The sequence below is a fragment of the Mustelus asterias genome, chromosome 17 (assembly GCF_964213995.1).
Source record: "Mustelus asterias chromosome 17, sMusAst1.hap1.1, whole genome shotgun sequence".
NCBI lineage: Eukaryota > Metazoa > Chordata > Chondrichthyes > Carcharhiniformes > Triakidae > Mustelus > Mustelus asterias.
In genome coordinates this window covers 44,329,456-44,350,629 of record NC_135817.1, presented here as the reverse complement: position 1 = coordinate 44,350,629, position 21,174 = coordinate 44,329,456, and the positions used below count along the sequence as shown (strand labels likewise).

The 21,174-nt window shown below is 41.1% G+C and overlaps 1 protein-coding gene across 1 annotated transcript; it reads right to left on the bottom strand.

Annotated features, from left to right (window-relative positions):
• Positions 1-4,821: 4,821 nt before the first annotated feature.
• Positions 4,822-21,092, bottom strand: LOC144506060 (uncharacterized). Its single transcript, XM_078231877.1, has 5 exons — positions 21,038-21,092; positions 20,590-20,937; positions 15,873-15,953; positions 14,785-14,904; positions 4,822-7,375 (listed from the first exon to the last, which is right to left on the bottom strand). Exons 1-5 carry the CDS (start codon positions 21,090-21,092, stop codon positions 7,287-7,289), a joined length of 693 nt encoding a protein of 230 aa, XP_078088003.1. The 3' UTR covers positions 4,822-7,286.
• Between the last annotated feature and the right edge of the window lie 82 nt (positions 21,093-21,174).

The following is a 21,174-nucleotide window of genomic DNA, read 5'->3' as shown; positions in this document are numbered from 1 at the left end:
TATTTACCTACAACAGTGCCTTGATTAAAAGTGATGGGACAGCGCTAACTTTGCTTACTTGCCCTGATGATAGGTGAGCAATTAGAGCTATTTGTTTGCACACATTTTTACTGCTCTAGCTGCAGTGAGTAGAAGCAACAGATATATCGGAGATATTCTTTAGGTAGGTTAATTTTTTTGTAAATGTGTTTAAAAGATGTTTAAAATATACATAATGCACAGAAAATGAAAGAAAGGTATATTTTTCATTTTTTCAACTTTATCATGGCACCCTGCTGTTAATTCCATTAAACAGTACTTTCATATGTAACAAAGTGGGTTTGAGGTGTCTGTAATAAGTTTCAGCTAAAGTTCATTTGGATTTTGCTATGTATTTTAGATAGTGTAGTTTATTCCAATTTTAAGAGTCTCCTTGATGCAATGTTGATCCTTAGGAGTCTTTTAAGATATAGGGCGAGATGAGCTGTATTTACAGCGAAAAATATGCAACTTGGCTATTTCAAATGCTTTAGGAAAGTGTAATCCTTAAGATGGCATATGCAAGCCTCTAGGAAGCTCATGTGAACTAACTCTTTGATAGGTATTCCAGAATAGAGTGCAGATTGAAAACTTGATCTCGAGATTGTGTGAGATTGCTGCTTATGGGACATTGAGCTTCCAAAATTAATGTTATATCCTTCTCTCCTTCCCTGTCTCCATCTCTCATTTCCTTCCATCCCTCCATCATTCCCTCCCTCATTACCTTCCTTCCCTCACTCATTCCCTTCCCTCACCCATTCCCTTCCCTCCCTGATTCCCCTCCCTCCCCGTCCCTCTCTCCACTCCCTCTGTCCCCTCCCCTCCCTTAACTCCCTGTTTACAAAAAGACAACAGAACCATTTTATTAATTTAAAATTCAATAAAAAATGTTTTATTAAGCATTGTGTTAAAGTAAAATAATATATTTTAATGCAAGAAATTTGGAACAGTTGAGATAGTTACTCAATGAAATGTCAAACTGCAGGTGCTAAAGTTAAACATTAAGCTAAATGTCAGTCTGGTATCAAATTTTTGTATTTATAACGTTATTTTAGTTAATAAATATTTGACATTAAAGTTTACGAAATTCTACAAATGATTTATTGAAACATCAGAACTCAACATTAAAATTTGAAATTCTACGAATATCTCATTGAGACATCAAAATACAACATTTAAATAGGAGATAATTATAACTGAATAACATAATTGAAATAATCAAAGAAGAAATCTACAACTGATAAAAACAGATGTTACATCATACACCTTACAACAAGTGCGTAGCTAGCGGCACGGAGCAATTTGAAAAGGAGCCTGCATAAGAGGAGGGCTGGCTGAAGTAGAGGTAGCAGTGTTGGTGGGAGAGGAGAGGGACCCTAATTCCTCCTGCATCACCGGTGGACCCTTCCCCATCCTTGTGACGTAACTTCCTGCAACCCTGATGGCAATGCATCTTGCCCAGCAGCAACTGTAAACAAGTTACATAATGACATAGTGTAGATTTAAATAGTATTATCAGATTTAAAACAAATAACACAATCTATATCCACTTCTAAATATTAAATGATAATCATCGTCAATCGTATAAAGTAAAACTACACTTTAAAATAACCAAATACGATCATATTGTCTGTTCAAAATAAAGAACACAAAAAAGTTTGAAAAACCTTCAAAATACCTTTATAACAGCTGTCAGTCATGTTGCTTCGTCTATGTTGCTGCTGTTTAAATCTCTGTGCTCAATGGGCATTCCCTTTGTTCCCCTGTCACAAAGGGGGCATGGTGATTCTGAAACCGTGCTCCGCTTGGGCCTGTGAGACTGTCCCGATGGAGACCCAACATTGCTGGTGGAAACGAAAGTTTCTTTGCATTCTTTGAATACAGTTTAAGTCTGTACTTGTTTGTCTTAGTTTCAGCTGGCCATGGCTTCCTGCCGATAAACAGAAGTTGTGGGCCAGTGTCTCACTCACTCTCACACTCACATTCTCATACAAAACTATGTAGGAGTGAAAATGGACTTTAATTTAGTCTCTGGTTCAGTGCAGGCCCGTTGTTTCATCATCACATTGTTACGTTGTCTGAAATGAAGGCTTTGAAAAGGTATCTTAGCAGCTGTGATGATCCCTAAAGTTGATCTGCTAGAGACTGACTTCTCAGGTAGGCTTGAAAACTGGAACAGGGTAGAGGAGAGAGTCCTTGGGTGGGATTTTCCAGCCACACTCGCCCCAAAATCAAAAAATCCCACACGAGGTCAACGGACCTTTCCATGGTCCGCCCCTCTGCCGCTATGATTCCTGTGGCGGATGGTACAGGAAAGTTTTCCCCCTTGTTTCCCCAAAGTACTGTGGTCAGGCACTAATTGACTACAGCAAGCAGATGGCTTTGCTTTTAGCTCTCTCTGATGGAATTCAGTCTGTTTCAGAAGATGTCCCTGAAGAGCAGTCTAAATTTTCTGCGATATCTTTAACAGGAAGCCAAGATGGACACTATATCATATGATCTCCAATCAGTGTGGAGTCACGGTCCCTGTAGTAATTGGAAGGATTGGCGACCATCAGTTAGTATATAACGAAGTATCATGGTTTATTTACAAGCAAATGAATATACAGAGAACTTTCACAATGTTAACATTTCCAGCTCTAAGATCTACTCTGGCTGCAAAAGCTCGTACTCTGAGATGCCATGCTCATTCCCCATTGGGTTACATAACCTTCCTGGTGTACACCCTTTAAAGGGGCCAGCTGTACAGGCTCCCTCCTTTAAGTCCCTTATTATACAATACGTAAATAGTTTATGGAATTTTCAAAACATTAGAACTGAGAAACACTTTCAACACAGTTTATCAGATGTTCAGTCTGTCAGGGGACTTTCTCTTTCTATTGAGAGCAACATAGCTCAACTGGTTGTGGTTCGACTGTAGGGGTAGCTTTGGTTGAGCTTGTTTCATGAGGACTCTCCTCTGCAATCTCTTGGAGCGATCTTATTATCTTGCCCTTCCAGTTCATGGGTGGGGCGAGCCAGTAAGATCGCGAGAGAGCCAAAAAATCAGGTTCGCGCCTGATTTCTCACCTCTCACGATCTTACCAGCACCAGATATCCGGCGAGATCAGCCTCATGCCCAATAATGGTGCGAGGCTGATTATAATATTTAAATTCAATTAAAAATAGAATTTAAATATTACAAGTGAGCCTGGGATGCAATCATCTGGGCTCACTTGTCTTAGAGGCCTTGCCGGTGAAGGTACTCACCGGCAAGGATCATGTATGGTCCCCATCAACGGGAACCAGGCATGAAGGCCTCACCAGTAGGACTGGAGGCCATTGAGGCCACCCTGGAAAGTTGGGGGCAGGGGTTGCCCGTTGGGCAGTGCCAGCCTGGCACCTTGGCACTGCCCACCTGGCAGTGCCCATTGAGCACTGGGTAGTGCGAATGGGATGGAGCCTGAGGGGGCAGGGCCTAAGGGGAAGCGGTTGGGGGAATACTGTGCACTCTGCAACTGGGATCAGCGGGAAAGGGGAAACACTGAGCACTCTGCAACCAGTAATCGACTGGGACGAGTGGGGGGTGGGAGGTGGGGGGGGGGGGGAGGTGATTTGTCGACCCATGTGAGGGAGGCCATTGGCCAGCCCATGCGGAGGGGGAGGCAATCAGCTGCAGAGACCAGAGATTTCTGGGGGGAGGCAGTGACAGATCCCTGTTGCACAGAACAGAGAGATCTACGCATGTGCAATAGCACCCTCTGCAGTAAGCTGGCTTTTGGGTAAGCTTAGGCTCCACCCCATCCCCTTGCTGGCGGGAAACAGATCTTGCTTCATTTTTTCCCTCAGGGTGTGGTAAAATTGGATTTTAACTTGCCCAAAGAATCAGTGTGATTTCTGTTTGCGCGTGTATTCGGCACTTTCAATTTTTTTTGGTAAGATTGCCCCCTGTGTCTCACTTTCTTCAGTTTCATTGGGAACAGCACTTTGGCTGATCAGTCACTTCTTCCCTTGGACAAACAACAACACTACTTGATGACACTAGTGGATCAGACAGTAACACTGGCTCTTGGGGTGGCTTTTGCCTCCGCAAATGAATTATGTGTCTCTTCACAAACTTGTCCTGCATTGTCACCTCACAGGACAGTGGACCAGTCGTGGCCACCACAATTCCTGAGATCCAATTAGGTCCATTGCCAGAATTCTTGACAAAAACCAGGCCATGTATTTCAAACTAGCATATACTACAGGCCCAATATCATGCCCAATAATGGTGCGAGGCTGATTATAATATTTAAATTCAATTAAAAATAGAATTTAAATATTACAAGTGAGCCTGGGATGCAATCATCTGGGCTCACTTGTCTTAGAGGCCTTGCCGGTGAAGGTACTCACCGGCAAGGATCATGTATGGTCCCCATCAACGGGAACCAGGGATGAAGGCCTCACCAGTAGGACTGGAGGCCATTGAGGCCACCCTGGAAAGTTGGGGGCAGGGGTTGCCCGTTGGGCAGTGCCAGCCTGGCACCTTGGCACTGCCCACCTGGCAGTGCCCATTGGGCACTGGGTAGTGCGATTGGGGTGGAGCCTGAGGGGGCAGGGCCTAAGGGGAAGAGGTTGGGGGAATACTGTGCACTCTGCAACTGGGATCAGCGGGAAAGGGGAAACACTGAGCACTCTGCAACCAGTAATCGACTGGGACGAGTGGGGATTGAAAGTTGAGAGAGAATTTGAAAGGTATACTACAGGCTACTACATGAATCTATCTCTCTCTTTCTTGCAACAAATATACTGAAAAGCACAACAAGAGTCATGAGCCTTGAACCAATAAAGGGTTTTATTTACGCAAGATAGATGAACAAACATTACTATTTAGCAAAGAAATTACAATTTGTTCTTTTTAATCCAGCCAGAACAAGGAGAATGAAAAATGTTTTTTTTACAAAAATGTACATCCTCATAATGCTACCTAAATATATCACTTTACATTTTTCTGTATTAACATCAATCTGCCATGTTTCATTGGTTTGTCTATGTCTCCTTGTAGTCTGCTACTAACCTCCTCATCGTTTACTACATTTCCAAGTTTTGCATCATTGCAAAATTTTAAATGATGCCCTCATTTCCTAAGTCCATGTCATTAATATCTATCAGAAAGAGCAGTGGTTCGAATACCAACTTCTGGGGAATAACACTGTATACATTCCCAACCCAACAACGCCCACCCCCCAATTTTCCATCTCCCCCCCCTCCCACCCCATCAGAAAAACAACCATTCACCACTACTCTGTGCTTTCTGTCCTTTAACAAATGCCTTTAATTGCCTCTCATTCATTTTTCTTAAGATCTTATCAGTACTTTTCATATTCAGCTTGATTCTCAATTTTGTTTGGAACCTGACATTTGTCACATATTCCTTTTTGTGTCTCATTTTATCTCTTTAGCTTTAGTCATTCAGAGAACAAATATTACAGTTTAGCAAAGAGATATATACTTCCCTACCCTCCCTGATATTTAAACACAGATGGCACAGGCTTTCTTGCCAAAGAACTGTCCCTCCCTAAAAAGGTGTCCACTTACTGCAAACTTGCCCCAACCCAATTCCCTTTGCCAAATTTCCACTCACTTAAAAAAACACACAACTTTCATCATTTCTGAGATTCATTCACAGAATAGTCAGAATACAATCTCCCACTGTAGCTTGGCTGGAACTGCAGAGTCAACTTCTGTTTACAAATGTAAATAGGGTTTCTGTGACACATCCAGTTAAATCTGGAGAGGGAAATGGTAGCAGTTCGGAGGAAATTCCCAGCCTGTGCAGTTTCAAGAAGACTACCGATCATTAATTTAGGCAGATAGTTGTTGGACGAAATTGAATAGGGAGCAGTGTGAACTGATACATCTTTGAAGAAAGAATATGTATTATAAAAATGGAAATAAGGAGGGAAAGAAAGACAAATAAACTTACTAAACACTAAAATTATTTAAAAAATTAAAGAAGCAGACAGACACATTTTTAAAACTGGGAAGGCAAATTGGGAATAATGAAAAAGAAACATTTGACATCCTAGTTTTTATAAATATGGACACATAGTACATGGGCAAAGTGGTAACACTAAATATAAATGAGTCATTGATTAGGTTTCAGTTTGAATATTGTATTCAGATTTGGGTGCCCTTTGTCTCCACCACAGGTGATTCATTCAGATGTTACCAGAGATGCGAGGCTAGAGAAACTGGGAGAAGGAGCTAGATCAGTATTCAAAATACTGAAGAGTCTTAATGGTGTAAATACGGAAAAATGACTTCCTCTGATTAGTGACTCGGTAGCTAGAGGGCAGAAAGTAAGCTGATCACCAAAAGAACCAAGAGAAAGATTAGGATTTTTTAATGCAGAGTTGTTGGAAAGTTGGGTACCCTACCAGTGGTATAAACAAGATGTATATTAGCTTTTAAAAGGAAAGTGAACAATTTATTAAAGTAACAGAATATTGGAAGAGAACAATGAAATGAAAAACAGTGAATCACTCTTTCAGTAGATGAGCACATGTATGATGGACCAAATGGAGTCCTTCCATGCAGTCAAATGCTATGTTTTTAAAAGTAATTCTTGTCAGTAGTTAATTGAGAAAATAACTGTTTGTAACCAGTTAAAATGGGTAAGGACTGTCTATAAAAGTGCAAGCCTAGTTACCTATTTATGTTCTGAAGTTGCTAAATTAGCATTCTTGACAATTATGTCAGGAGCAGGTTCACTGACTAGAAGTCAGTACCAAGTCGCATCAGCTACAGACAAATAGTCAGCGGCAGTCCTTCCAGAAATACATCCCAGCCTGCCAGATCAGGCTGGAAAATGCAGCCTTGATACCTGAGAGTTATTTTCCCTCCCCTAAAAGGCATTTAAATCTGTCCTCTGCAGTCCATTTTGTGAGAAGTTAGGCTACGCCTTCATCTTCTTGCTTCACTCCCTTTCAAAGAGGCATTATGTTTCTGAGAGGTCAGAGGTAGAGAAACAAGTGCGTGGACTTCCCACCTTCTCCATGCCAGAGCCTTTGTTTGGAGTGAATGGAAGCTCCATCCCAAACAAAGGCTCCTTGAATATCTGATGTAAGGCATATCTAAGTCCTGATCTAATTTGTAGGCTTTCCATCACCTTCTCACCAGAGTTACAGCAGGAGTATGTAGAGAGGATCAAGGATTTATGCCCCCTTATTCATCAAGGGATTTTTAAAAAAAGATCACTTTGGCAAAACTGACATAATTACATTTTTACGTGGCTTTGTTCACACTTATTGCGGTACCCTCCCCATTTTTTCATAGACGTCCTCATTCTCATGGTTTCCATTTTTATGGGATCGTTCACCCTTGGTTCTTTTACCTGTTGAGATCAATATATATATAATTATGGTGAACTTTTCTTCAAGAAATGGGAGGAAAATTATGTTTACATACAACTGCACAATGAACTTGGATTGTAAGGTGTGATGTGAGTTTTCCACTCGGCAACAAGCTTCAGAATATTGATGTATGACCACATTGCTTCAGCACAACGCAGTAAGATTTAAATCAAATCTATTTTACCCTATTATTATTGTCTTATATTCTTCAAAACCATCCACACTCTCGGATAAAGGGTAAACTAGAGGCCTCTGGAAACACTGCTTTTGATTTAATAGGTAGTTCTTATAAAGCATCCTTCGTAGACACTCCCAGTTACTGAAACAAAAAGGATGACCGATTAAAAACCGATTTAAAATGGCATTTCCTAATGAAGCCATTGATGGCATAGCTGTTATTATTATGAACTCACCACGTAGAAAATCACAGGCAAACTCCAGAAGATGTGCAATGGGAGGCCTGGCAAACAGACACACATTTTATCCTGGTCTCCTGAGGGGATAAGTGAGTAATACTATGGGCAACCTTTTGCCGTGCTGGTAGACTTAAGGCAGTGGCAAACTAACTTCTATAAGAAGCACACAAGCAAATCACGTAAGAAAGCAACTGCTACTGCTCAAGTTAAGTAGACCCAAATTCATGACCTGGATTCAAATGATAAATGCCCTGTAGATATGTTCAGTCTATCTTCTTGCTGTAGAGAACTAGAATCACTTTATTTGACCATATTGGTCAGTAAGAATGCCTCTGGAGAATGAAAACGGTCTCCCTTTTATTCCCTATTTTGACTGGAGTGCTGCCACCAAATAAAAGCATGTATTTTTAAGTGCAAGAAAAACAAATGATCATAAACTAGACTGAAAGCACCTTGACAGTGCGTACCATTAGATATCTCTCTGCAAGATCCATTCTACTTCTCCTGCCCATCAGAGTGTAGTGTGTTTAAACTGAGGCCAATTCCTGTTGTTCTATATATTACCACTTTCACTTTGATATGAAAAAGTTTCTAATATGCATCAAAATGAAAATCGTGGTATAATTTGGAAGTCAGTTCCTGATCTGACTCCTGAGACCAATGAGGTTTGGAGGCGTGAGAAACTGTCTGCAAGGAATTCTCACACCAGTTAAAGTTCACAGCAAGTGTTGCGTGTCTGTGACTTATTGCAGTGTCACATTTGAAAAATATGCAGACATTATTTAAACTAAGTATATGATATTTTTCAGTGCACCCCTAAGATTGGGGCGGCACGGTGGCATAATGATTAGCACTACTGCCCCACAGTTCAGGGACCCGGGTTCAATTCCAGCCTCGGGTTTACACCTTCTCCGTGGGTTTCCTCCAGGTGCTCCGGTTTCCCCCCAGATTCCAAAAATGTGCGGGTTAGGTTGATTGGCCATGCTAAATTGACACTTAGGGTGGGATTTTCCCAACCCCTCCCGCCAAGGGAATCAGAGCAGAATTTTCCCTTCCCGCTTGCCACGGGAATCATAGCAGGTGGGATAGCACCATGCAAAGGTCCATTGACCTCAGATCGGATTTTCCAGTCTTGAGGCGAGTGCGACCAGAAAATCCCACCCTGTGTATTGGGAGATTAGCAGGTAAATGTGTGCTAATATGGAATGGGGCCTGGGTAAGTGTCGGTGCAGACACGATGAGCCAAATGGTCTCCCTCTGTGCTGTAGGGATTGTATGATTCTGCGATTAAAAATAAGCAGAAGCGAAATTCCAGGTAACTTGTGTTGAAAGCTGTCCAATACACTCCATGAATATTGGTTTCAGATCAGCACAAGCTGTATAATGGCAGCCTGGCTGTAATTAAATAATTCTAATGACATGTTGCCAGCCAAGTTCGGTCAGGGAGCTCTCAAGCTAAATTCCTCTCTCTTTCTCCCCAGCTGCCTTTTAAAGTTTCATTGAGATTACAGCGTAGCCTGAAATCTACAGTGGACAAATTTCATGCTGTGAAAGCAACGGGAATACAACAGTCAAGGATAAATGCTTTGAAATTATAATTTATAAGTTTATTTCCGGAATTTCTACTTTTCTGAATGGCCGAGGGAAAAATAAATTGCATCACTGGTCTGGTATAGGCGATCAAATATGATAGGTTGTTCCCATGAAGGTACCTGGGAATCACCCTCCCTGTGGGTCACAGACATTTTTTACATTGCACCACGGCCACCGAAGTCAATGAATCATTGCGAAAGCTAATGTAATTTTCTTTCATTTACTTGTCAATTTGCCTTTCAAAGCCATCAGCATTCTCTGTAGGAAAATAATGGCTTGAATTTTCCTCGGCAATGGAGAAGATATTCATATTTTGACCTGCTGGGAGTGAGGGTGTCTGATCCCACATGGGGAACCCACAGGTCCAGGTTTCCCACATGTTATGGAATATTTCAGCATGTGTCAACACTGACAGGTTCCCCTCGCAGAAGTCGGGCTTTGCTTCCAGTAGGGCAGAGAATGCTGGAGAAGAAGACTCAGGTCTAGAAGCCTCAGGAATCATAGGCTAGGTGGAGTTTGGATTGGAGATCCCGGGCATGTGGAGGGGTGAAGAGTGGCATGTTTGGGGGGGGCAGGGGGTGGTAGTGGGGAGGTGAATGGGAAAAAACCTGGACATTGGGGATTCAATTTGAAATGATGGGTACACATGAGGAATGTGTAGAATATTAAAATTTCCAGCTTGCCTCCTGAAAGTGAGTTAGCCACTTGCACAACCCCATCCAGCCTCTGGTAAAACCAGAAATGGAAAGAAAGATAGCATTTTGAATGGCAATTAGGGATGGGCAATAAATGTTGGCCTAGCAAGTGACACTCATATTCTGAAAATCAATTTTTTAAAAATTATATTATGTCTTTCATAACCACGAGATGTGCCCAAATTCTTTACAGCCAATGAAGTATTTCTGCAATATAGTCACTGTTGTATTACAGGAAACTCAGCAGCCAATTTGCTCAGAGTAAGCTCCCATCCACAAACAAGAATGTGACAATCATCAGATAATCTGTTTTGTGATGTTGATTGTGAAATAAATCGTGGAAAAGTCACCAGGATTGTCTCCTCTACCCTTCTTCACAATAGCGACATGGAACATTTAATGTTCACCTGTTAGATCAGACAGTGCATTGGTTTAATGTCTCAGCTAAAAGGCAGCGCAGCACTCTTGTAATCTTGCACTGGCATGTCAGCCTAGATTTGTGTGTCCAGGACTCTGGAGTGCTTGTTGAACCCACAACCTTTTGCCTCAGTCCCGAATACTAAAAACTGAGTCACGACTGACTGGCAGTGAAATGGGTATGTTGGCAGAAAGTTGGACTCAAATTCAGATTTTTAACATGTTAACCTCCCATCCCAATCCAAACCCTTAATTTTTTGAGTCATAGAGGCATACAATGCAGAAAAGGCCCTTCGGCCAAATCGAGTCTGCACCGACGACAATTAGCACTAAAGTCGTGCTAATCCCATTTTCCTGCACTTGCCCCATATCCTTGAATGTTATGATATTTCAGGTGCTCATCCAAATACTTTTTAAAGGTTGTAAGGTTTCCGGCCTTCACTACCTTTCCAGATATTCCAGATTCTCACCACCCTCTGAGTGATTTTGTTTTCTCAAATCCCCTCTGAATCTTTTGCCCCTTACCCTAAAACAATGCTCCCTTGTGATTGACACCTCACCTGAGGGGAACAGCTGCTTCCTATTCAGCCTGTACATACCCCTCATAATCTTATACACCTCAATCATGTCCCCTGTCCAGCCTTCTCTGCTCTAAAGAAAACAATCCAAACCTATCTAGTCTCTCCTGATAGCTCACATGATCCATCCCAAGCAACATCCTGGTGAATCTCCTCTGTACCCCCTCTAGTTCAATCACTTCCTTCCTATAGTGAGGTGACCGGAATGCACACAGTATTGCAGCTGTGGCCTAACTAACATTCTGTACAACTCCAACATAACCTATTCACCCTGTCCATACCCCTCATAATTTTATACACCTCAGTCATGTCCCCTGTCCAGCCTTCTCTGCTCTAAAGAAAACAATCCAAACCTATCTAGGAAACCTATCTAATAGGTATAAGAGCAAAGGCTCTTATACTCTATGCTACAACTGGTAAAAGCAAATGTTCCATATGCCTTTTTAACTAACGTATCCACCTGCTCTGCCACCTTCGGGGATCTGTGAATAAGTACCCCAAGATGCATCTGTTCTTCTGAGCTTCCTACTGACCTGCCATGCCCTTGTCATGTTACTTCTTTCAAAGTGCATCACCTTGTACTTATCAGGGTTAAATATAACTTGCCATTGCTCTGCCCATCTGACCAACTCATCTATATTTTCCTGTAACCCATGAACATCTTTTTCACTATTAACCACTCTACCAATCTTGATGTCATCTGCAAAATTACTTATCTTTCCCCCCACATTATCATCTTTATAATTTATGTATATAACAAATAAGAGATCCAGCACTGAATCTTGTGGTATGCCAATGGACACCGGCCTCCAGTCACTCAAACAGCCTTCTACCATCACCCTTTGTGTCCTATTACTAAGCCAGCTTCAGATCCATCTCACCAAGTTTCCCTAAATTCCATGTGCTTCAATCTTCTCAATCAGTGTCTCATTTCGGACCTGATCAAAGGCTTTGCTAAAATCCATATAAACTATATCAACTGCACAGGCTAATATTCCTCCCAATGTGCCTGAATATATCTGTATGATTTTGAAATACTATATTGCAATTCTTGAAATCTTAGAATGCATTATTTCTTTTTCTAAATAATTATGCTGCGCTTACACATTATTTTGTTAGTACTGGATCTTTTTGTGGTGCATGAATAATGAAAAGGCATCAACCTTAAACATAACTCTTCTCTCCACGGATGCCTCTAGCCTGCTGAGTATTTCCAGCATTTACCACTTTTATTTCAGGTTTCCAATATCTGCGGTATTTTGCTTATGCATTCAAATTATCCTATTGTTGTATCTATTACAAGAAAATAAAGGGTATTTCTTTGGAAATTCAAAATGGTTTGTATTCTGATGGATTGTGCTCACATGACATTTACAGCTGCAGACATTGATAGAATGAGTTATTTTGCACTCTCAGTATGAGTTGTTTACTGGGTTGACTTGTTATGAAGCACGCCATCCTTAAAGTCCATTACATTGTAAGTAGCATAAAGTAATTGCTATACTCTTTCCATGTATGCACACAAGTTTACATATCTGTGTTATCAGCATTATATAAAAGATTGGTGAGCAATGTTTGTGGTTCATCAGCCCACGAGATGTCTGTGGTTGTGGTCTGTGATGTGACCTGTATTTTCCAAAGCTGTATAACAACCGGTTTGATGAACAATACAACAGTGAGGGTGTGACTGCAAAATTGCACAAAATGTTATTTGACGTACGGTTATGTTTATTCATAATAAAATTAGTTTGCAAAACTATTTTAATAAGTACACAGGATTATTTACAATAAAATAATAGAGATTTTTGTAGGATGATCATTTTTAACTATATTATTTCTATAGAATATTTCAGAAACATCTGTAACTTTTATGTTCCAAGTTTCAAAGCCATTGGAATCAAAGGTGATTATGAATGGCTTACTGGGTGGTGAAAAAATGCTGCCAGGATTCTGGGTGAAATTGGATTGGGCAATCAAAGCTAGCAAATGCAGTGATGCAAATCATTTAAAAATACAACACTGTTTTTTGTACCTCTGTGCAATCACCACTGCGCTTTATTGGTAAAAATTAACTGTCGGGTAGAGAATAACTTAGCTTTTCTCATACATTTAATCCTGAAACATGACTTCTTTAATTATGTGTATTGCTTTGGTGGGTGGCATATTGGCACAGTGGTTAGCACTGCTGCCTCACAGTGCCAGGGACCCGGTTCAATCCAGCCTTGGCTGACTATGTGGAGTTTACACGTTCTCCCTGTGTCTGTGTGGGTTTTCTCTGGGTGCTCTGGTTTCTTCCCACACTCCAAAGATGTGCAGGTTAGGTGGACTGGCCATACTAAATTGCCCCTTAGTGTCCAAAGATATGTAGGTTAGGGGGATTAGTGGTGGTAAATGTGTGGGGTTACGTGGATAGGGCAGGGGAGTGAGCCTGGGTAAGTCTGCACTGACTTTCTTGGAGAGTCGGTGCAGACTCGATGGGATGAATAGCTTCCTTCTGCACTGTCTGGATTCTATGGTGCATTAATGTTTTAATTAGTGATTTAAACCTCTCAAACTCCCTTTCATCCTTACAATTCCTATTTTTGATCAAGCTTTTCTTCATCTTTCTTAATATCTAATATACATTCTCTGGCTCTATCTTTGGCTAATTATCGCAATATCACATTAACAACTCAATATAAATGCAAATTGTTCTTCTTGTAAAAATAGGGGTGCATTCCTGCAGGTCCTCTGTGAAAGATAGGGCAAACTAGGGAGAGACTCCACACAGCAATTAACACAAGACTTCTATACAGCTCTCCCTGACTTTTTTTCCCTGTCATTCACAGCCTTTCAGTGAATCTGCAATGTTGTATTAATTATTTAATTAGTAATCCACATTTTATGAATAAATTGCAGTTCCTATAGAGATCTATTAATTTAGGTTATGGGCATTTACAATGTTGTTTTTATTCTTTTGGTTAATTTTTTGATATAGGTATTGTTGCCAATACTAATATTTATTGTCCATATCTAATTGTCTTAACAAGGTTTGAAGAGGGACCTTCTTCTTGGACTGCATTGCATTTTGATACAATTGAGTGGCTGGATGGATCATTGCAGAGGGCAGCTAAGAGCTGAACATGTTGGTGAGGTACTGGAATTCATATAAACCAGGTAAGCTCAGCAGGTTTTTTCACTAAAGGGCATTAGCAAATTAGTTTTCTTCTTATAATCCAACTGTTTTGTTTTACTTTACTGATACAGCTGACTTTTTCTATTTACATATTTTAACAAAGGGATTCTATGTTTTCATATTATCATGGAATCCCCACAGTGCAGAAGAAGACCATTTGGCCCATCAAGTCTGCACCAATTCTTACCCCAGGCCCTAGCCTCGTAACCCCACGTATTTACTCTGCTAACCCCCCCCTCCCGCCCAACCTATATATCTTGGGACATTAAGGGACATGACCAATCAACCTAACCTGAATATCTTTGGACTGTGGGAGGAAACTGGAGCACTGAAGGAAACTCACACAGACAAGGGAGAACATGCAAACTCCACACAGACAGCGACCCAAGACTGGAATTGAATCTGGGTGCCTGGCACTGCGAGGCAATGCTAACCACTGTGCCACCATGCTGCATAGAATCCATATTTTTGCTCTCGCAATAATTTAATTCACATTTTTACTTTCTCTCCACTTACCTTGCCTCCTTGACCTTTTCCGACAATATCTCACAACTGCCCATGTTAAAATAGCAATGATGCTCAGTGTTCCTGCTCCAGAGAACGCACCTATGAAACCACAATTTGCCATGAAGTAATCTAAAAAGTAAAACAGATATTTGATGAGGGCCCATGGCATTGAACAGATTTTCTGCAAATAAAAATGATCATAATTCAATAAGTACCTGCAGCAGCAGGAATTGTGCAATTTATTCTTTTATAAATCAGGTATTAATGGCCAATGTGATCTTATTGACATGGTGTGGCATGGAGCAGCATGGTGGCAGAGTGGTTAGCACTGCTGCCTCACAGAGAGGGACCTGGGTTCAATTCCCAGTTTGGGTTACTGTCTGCGTGGAGTCTGCACGTTCCCCGTGTCTGCGTGGGTTTCCTCCGGGTGCTCCGGTTTCCTCCCACAGTCTGAAAGATGTGCTGGTTAGGTGCATTGGTCATGGTAAATTCTCTCTCAGTGTACCCGAACAGGGGCCAGAGTGTGGTGACTAGGGGATTTCCATTGTAACTTCATTGCAGTGTTAATGTAAGCCTACTTGTGACACTAATAAATAAACTTTAATCTTATTCGTTTTGATCTCAGGCAAACACTTATAAAGCAAGTTAATTACTAGCTGCAACAATTAACTGTTTGACCAAGAAAACTGGAGGCCTGTGTATTTGCATTTGTGCTTATCTACATCCTGACAAACATTCAGTTTAAACTCCTTCAGCAAAACAGCACTCATTCTGTCTGCCGCAGAATTGTCCGCCTACATATGAGCTCAAACCTTGCTTTGGGCTCTGTATCATACGTAGAAGGTAAAGGAGATAAGCATCTTTTAGTTTGTTCAGAAGGCTGAAACTTCCTCCATATATTTCAATTAAGTGAATAAAGGGGATTAGAGAGAGGTTTAGAAGAGTTGTTAGTAACTTTTAGAAGCTGGCAGAAAGAAGAATCGAATATCAGAACTGAACATTAACCTTTAAAATAATAGTTGGAATGCCATAAGTTTTGTAACTTATGCATTCGTTTTATAAAATAGAACAATCTGCTCATCAAACAGCAATCTTACCATTGGTTTTGTTGCCTTTCACATGAGTTAGGTTAGAGTCTTCAGGTGCAATCTGTAAATCATCCATTATCACTACTTCCCCTGGAAAAGTTAATGCCCATGAGGAATTAATAAACATGGACTGGTATCTTATTGCAAATACACATTTTTGTGAAGCAGGATACTATCAGATGTACAAGACAATTTGTGTTTTTAATAATGGTTAGTTGATCTCCCATAGTTTTTTTGGCAAATGGAGACTCATGGAGAAACTGAAGACTGGATGGGAAGTGGAGGCTGAGGAAAGAACTGAGGAGGTGAACACAGCCCTGAGAATTGATGGGAGGTTTGCAGGGGCTGTGGCTAGTGGCAAACTAAGAGATTTTGTGTGGCACCTGCAGCCAAAATGTTATTTTTATTGCTAAGGAAATTATTTGCTTCGCATTGGCTGGCTCACTGTTAGATATTTTACAAGACTGCTGATTTTTCATGGACTGATTCTGTCCAATTTGGCAACCGACACAGGCCAATGAAACCTACAAGATAGTATACTCACCGAGATGGACTAGTAGCATAAATGTTACCAGTGCAAAGGTTTTTTGTACTTATGGTTACCTCATGATTGTCTTTGTCAAAATGTGAACTGAAGAAAGTCACTATAGCTGTCAGAGCTATAAATATGAAATACAAAAAAAATGCTTGCCGATATGTATGCAGCAAATTCTTGGTGGCTTTTACAAATCTGACAACATCCTCATCTAATTTAACATCAAGGCCAGTACTCTCACAAACTGCAGAAATCACCATAGTTTAAAAAATCTCTATACTGGAGGGGTGTAACCAACTGCAATGAGGTCAGGCAGTTAAGGATGGGCAATGAATGCTGGCCTAGCCACTCAAGTCCACATCCCATGAATAAATAAAAAATATACTCTGTAATGCAAAAATAAACCAAAGTCCAAGAACCAACCTATGAAAATATGGATTTATGATTCAGTGATGCTAACAGAGTATTGGGGAGTTAGACCCATAATGTTTGCTGTTGGTAGATTATCTTATAAAGTTTCAACTGTTGCACAGATATGATGCTGCTTTTATATTGCTCTTAAACAGGGTGTTTCTGATGGTTCCTCCCACACTGATCTTGCACAAACATGAGCAACCTCTAACTAAATACGCTAGCTGTATTAAGGCAGAACACTGGGGAGATCCATTTGACTGACTCTAATCCTTCATTAAATCTATGAAGCAAAGCAATTTAAAAGTGAGAGTAGTATATGATTGTTAGGGTTGGATGTGAGCCGAAAGAAAAGTGGCAGAGGACGAAGAAAAGGGGACATGTCCTCTCTCTGTCGGACCCCAAAAATCTAATCCTTCACTAAATCTATGAAGCAAAGCAATTTAAAAGTGAGAGTAATATACCATTGTTATAAACTTCCAAAATAGAATGCTGTGATAGTGCAAACATGAAAATGCCTGAAACCATTATATTCACTTTGTTAACTGGAGAGAATCATCAACATGTTTCCATTTCTAAATTAGAAAAGGGATTCATTAAGAACCTATGAACTGAATTGGTGCAGCTGCTCATAAAATGACCAGAAGAGGCCCACTGATATGCATATCCTACGCATAATTCTTGGCTTCAGCTTGCTGAGGCCAATTATTTTTATTTGATGTCAATGGCAGAGTTGGCATTTATTACCCATTCTTAGTTGCTTGGAGAAGGTGGTGGTATCGTAATTTGTGCTTGTAGCAGTTTGATGCAACCGAGCACCTTCTGCTGCCAGCAAGCTAGCTACCTACTAGTTAATCACACTGCTGTGGGGCTGGAGACACACAAAGGACGGCCTGGTGAGGACAGATGATGCCCTTCCCCAAATTGTGTTCCTGTAAAAGTTGGGTTTTCTCAAACAACCCAACAATGTTACACGATGAGAGCTTTGTTTTAATTTAAACCGACTTCAAATTCTCAAACAGCTACAGTTTTTCATCAAAATTTGTCGACTTTGTGTTAGGGATTGCCAGCCAGACGGATTGGGCTCAAAATTGAGTCCCTCTGTCAAACAAAAAAACGTTTTATTTCCGCAGCCTGTGCGACCACTTCCATTCGCATTATTTCCTCGTGGACCCTACTTTATTGTTCTTATTATTTTTCCAAATTTGTACCAAATATCACCACCCCACGCTAAAGATTAAGAACCTTGAATGTCCACCAGTTTCCTCCGGCTGCTTTTCCCTCAATCGGATAAAGGGCGAAGTGGAGACCACTTGGGAGGGCGAGGTGGCGGATCTGGGCAAACTGTGGAAAGTGCTGCCCCCGCCCCCCAAAGCTGTTGTTGCTTGCCGCGAAAAGGATAATCGAGACAGGAGTTCAGAAACTCTTTTTAACCTTTGAATATTGCTTGGGTTTTTCCTACTTGCATCACCACCACCGTGCGAAAGCTCTACACTCAGTGACTGCCACGTCTTTTCTGACTCCCTACAGAAAAATAACGGCAGTAATTTAAATACGTTTAGAGGGGAGGGGAGATAAAAGGGAAGAGTAAAAAAATGTGAGATGCAATGACAAAAAAAAGAACTCAATAAAATGGACTCTAGGTCAGCGGCGATAATGAGAATTTTAGATGTGGACCCTGAAAAAGCCAGACATGTGGGGGTTGTACATGAATGACTTATTCGCATTCAAAGGACTCACGCTAACCACTTCTCTCAATGACAAGTCCTTTTAATCTCAATGCAAGCTAACTGGTATCTCTGTGACGACTCTTTCTTTCTGTTTGCACAGGTATGCAGGCTTTTTCGTTGACTATTTGGTATTTAGCAGAGATTCATCCGCTGTTTGCATTGTTGAGGGGTTTCTTCCCCCGAAGACACAACCTTTGATTCAATCTATTAAAAAAAAATGCCCTTTCCCAGACATCTGAGCACTGAAATTTCTTTGAGATCGCTGTCCGTAATAATATCATCCAATTGTATAAGTTTATTTTTGTCTGTTTTAACTTTCGTTTTTACTAGTTCTCTTAATTTTGCCAAAACAGCCACCTGCAGACACTGGGATCAGATATTCCATATGGATTCATTAGAAAAGCCCAACAGGTTTATTTGGTAGCAAATGCCATTAGCTTTCGGAGCGCTGCTCCTTCATCAGATGGAGTGGAAATCTGCTCTCAAACAGGGCACAGAGACACAAAACCAAGCCTAACCGGGATGTTGGGTTTATGTCACACTACAGCTTGCCTCCTGGACTTGTAGAATCTCAGTGGTTGTCCTGTCTGGAGACAATACACATCTCTTTAACCTGTGCTTAATGCTCCCTCCACTCACATTGTCTGTATCTTTAAGACCTGGTTGGTTGTAGAGATTCGCATTCTAATCAGTATTCTGTAACTTGATTTTGTGTCTCTATGCCCTGTTTGAGAGCAGATTTCCCCTCCATCTGACGAAGGAGCAGCGCTCCGAAAGCTAATGGCATTTGCTACCAAATAAACCTGTTGGACTTTAACCTGGTGCTTTTAAAACTCTTACTTCATTAGAAAAAGCAGAGACTTCCAAAGGCAGAAGTAGTTCAATTCTCACTGTGCTCTCAGGGAGACCGTACAGAGCTCTGGAAGTTGTATTCATCACCAGAGAATTCTAGAATATAACTGATGCATTTCAAAATGATTCACGATAATAAATCAACGAGGGAATGATTTAAATTCCTGGATGAAAATCTAGGTTTGAGATGGAGGTGCCGGAGTTGGATGGAGGTAGGCACAGTAAGAAGTCTCACAACACCACGTCAAAGTCTAACAGGTTTATTTGGAATCACTAGCTTTCTGAGCACTGCCCTTTCATCAGGTGAATGGAGGTTAGTTCACAAACATGGCAGATATAAGCAAAGACACAATTGCAAGATAATTACTGATTAGAATGTGAAGAACAGTTGTAATGCAAATCTTTACAGGTAACATGTGATTATCCCTCTCTCCATGCACACTGTACCTGTAAAGACTTGATTACCTGTAAAGACTCACATTCCAACCATTCTTCACATTCTAATATGTAATTATTTTGCAATTGTGTCTTTGCCTATATATGCTGTGTTTGTGAACTAACCTCCATTCACCTGATGAAGGAGCGGCAAAAGCTCGTGATTCCAAATAAACCTGTTGGATTTTAACTTGGTGCTGTGAGACTTCTTACAAAGTCTAGACTGTAAGAAATGTGAGGTGTGGCAGGATTTTAAATGTCATTCAGTTTTGAGGATGAGCTTTTTACGGAAATATCCCAGAGTGGAAGGGGTTGTGAGTGGGAGAATCACAGCTCAGCTTCTCCCCAGTGGAAGTATTTACATTTCTGAAACTGGATCGCAATGAATTAAGGAACGAGCTCTGGAGGTAAGGACCATGATCTTATCTGGTCTATTCAGTAATCTAGGTTCTGTGAAAGATGGATATGGATGCCAAAGATGCATATGCAACCTATGAGGCTCAATCAACTGCGTTTCAAAAATGTCAAAAACATTTTGCTCCAAACATTTAATTGCAGGGGAATAAGCTAACACCGCCCTTCGTAATATTGAATTTGTATATCTGCAATCTTCAGATACCTCTGAAGTTTGACAAGTTACAATTATGTTCCCCCAATAGTTTTATTTTATGAAAATTAATACAAATTCGTTTCAAGGACTGCAATGATTAATTAGTGTTTTAATTTCACCTGCATTTAACACCGAATAGGTAGGTGTACTCACCGATCACCTTCACTATGGTGTCCTGGGTAAACTCCTCTCCACTGTGAGCTGTGACGGTGCAGGAATATGTCCCCGAATCGTTCAGCGTGACGTTTCGGAGAGAGAGAGTGCCGTTAGGGTAGATCTGTGCCCGGAGACGGTAGCCGCTGAACCAATGTGGCACCTGGTTGCCCTTATCCGATATGAACTGAACGATGGAGCGCCGGGTGCTGGAACTCACATACACCCACTCTATGGTGTGTACCTGTTCAGCCACCACCCTGGCTGGCATTGCCAGGAAGATGTTCCCATTGACCGTTCCATGTACAACCTCGCCATTGCTTCCAGTGGCCGCTGCCTGCAGCACAACTGAAAGAGATCGGAGACAACAGGGTTAGGCTACAGATTTCTTACAATGTAGACAAGGCGAGGCAACAAGAATGGGACAGTTGTCCCAGACGGGAGTTACCTTGCAGCCAGCAGCTGTACAGTGCAGCTAGACGGGGTTTTCTAGTCCATTTCATCACGGAACCAAGCCCACACCGCTTTCAATCTGTTGCAACAAGCGCAATTGAGGCAAGTGATTCTCGCCTCTACTCCGGTTGT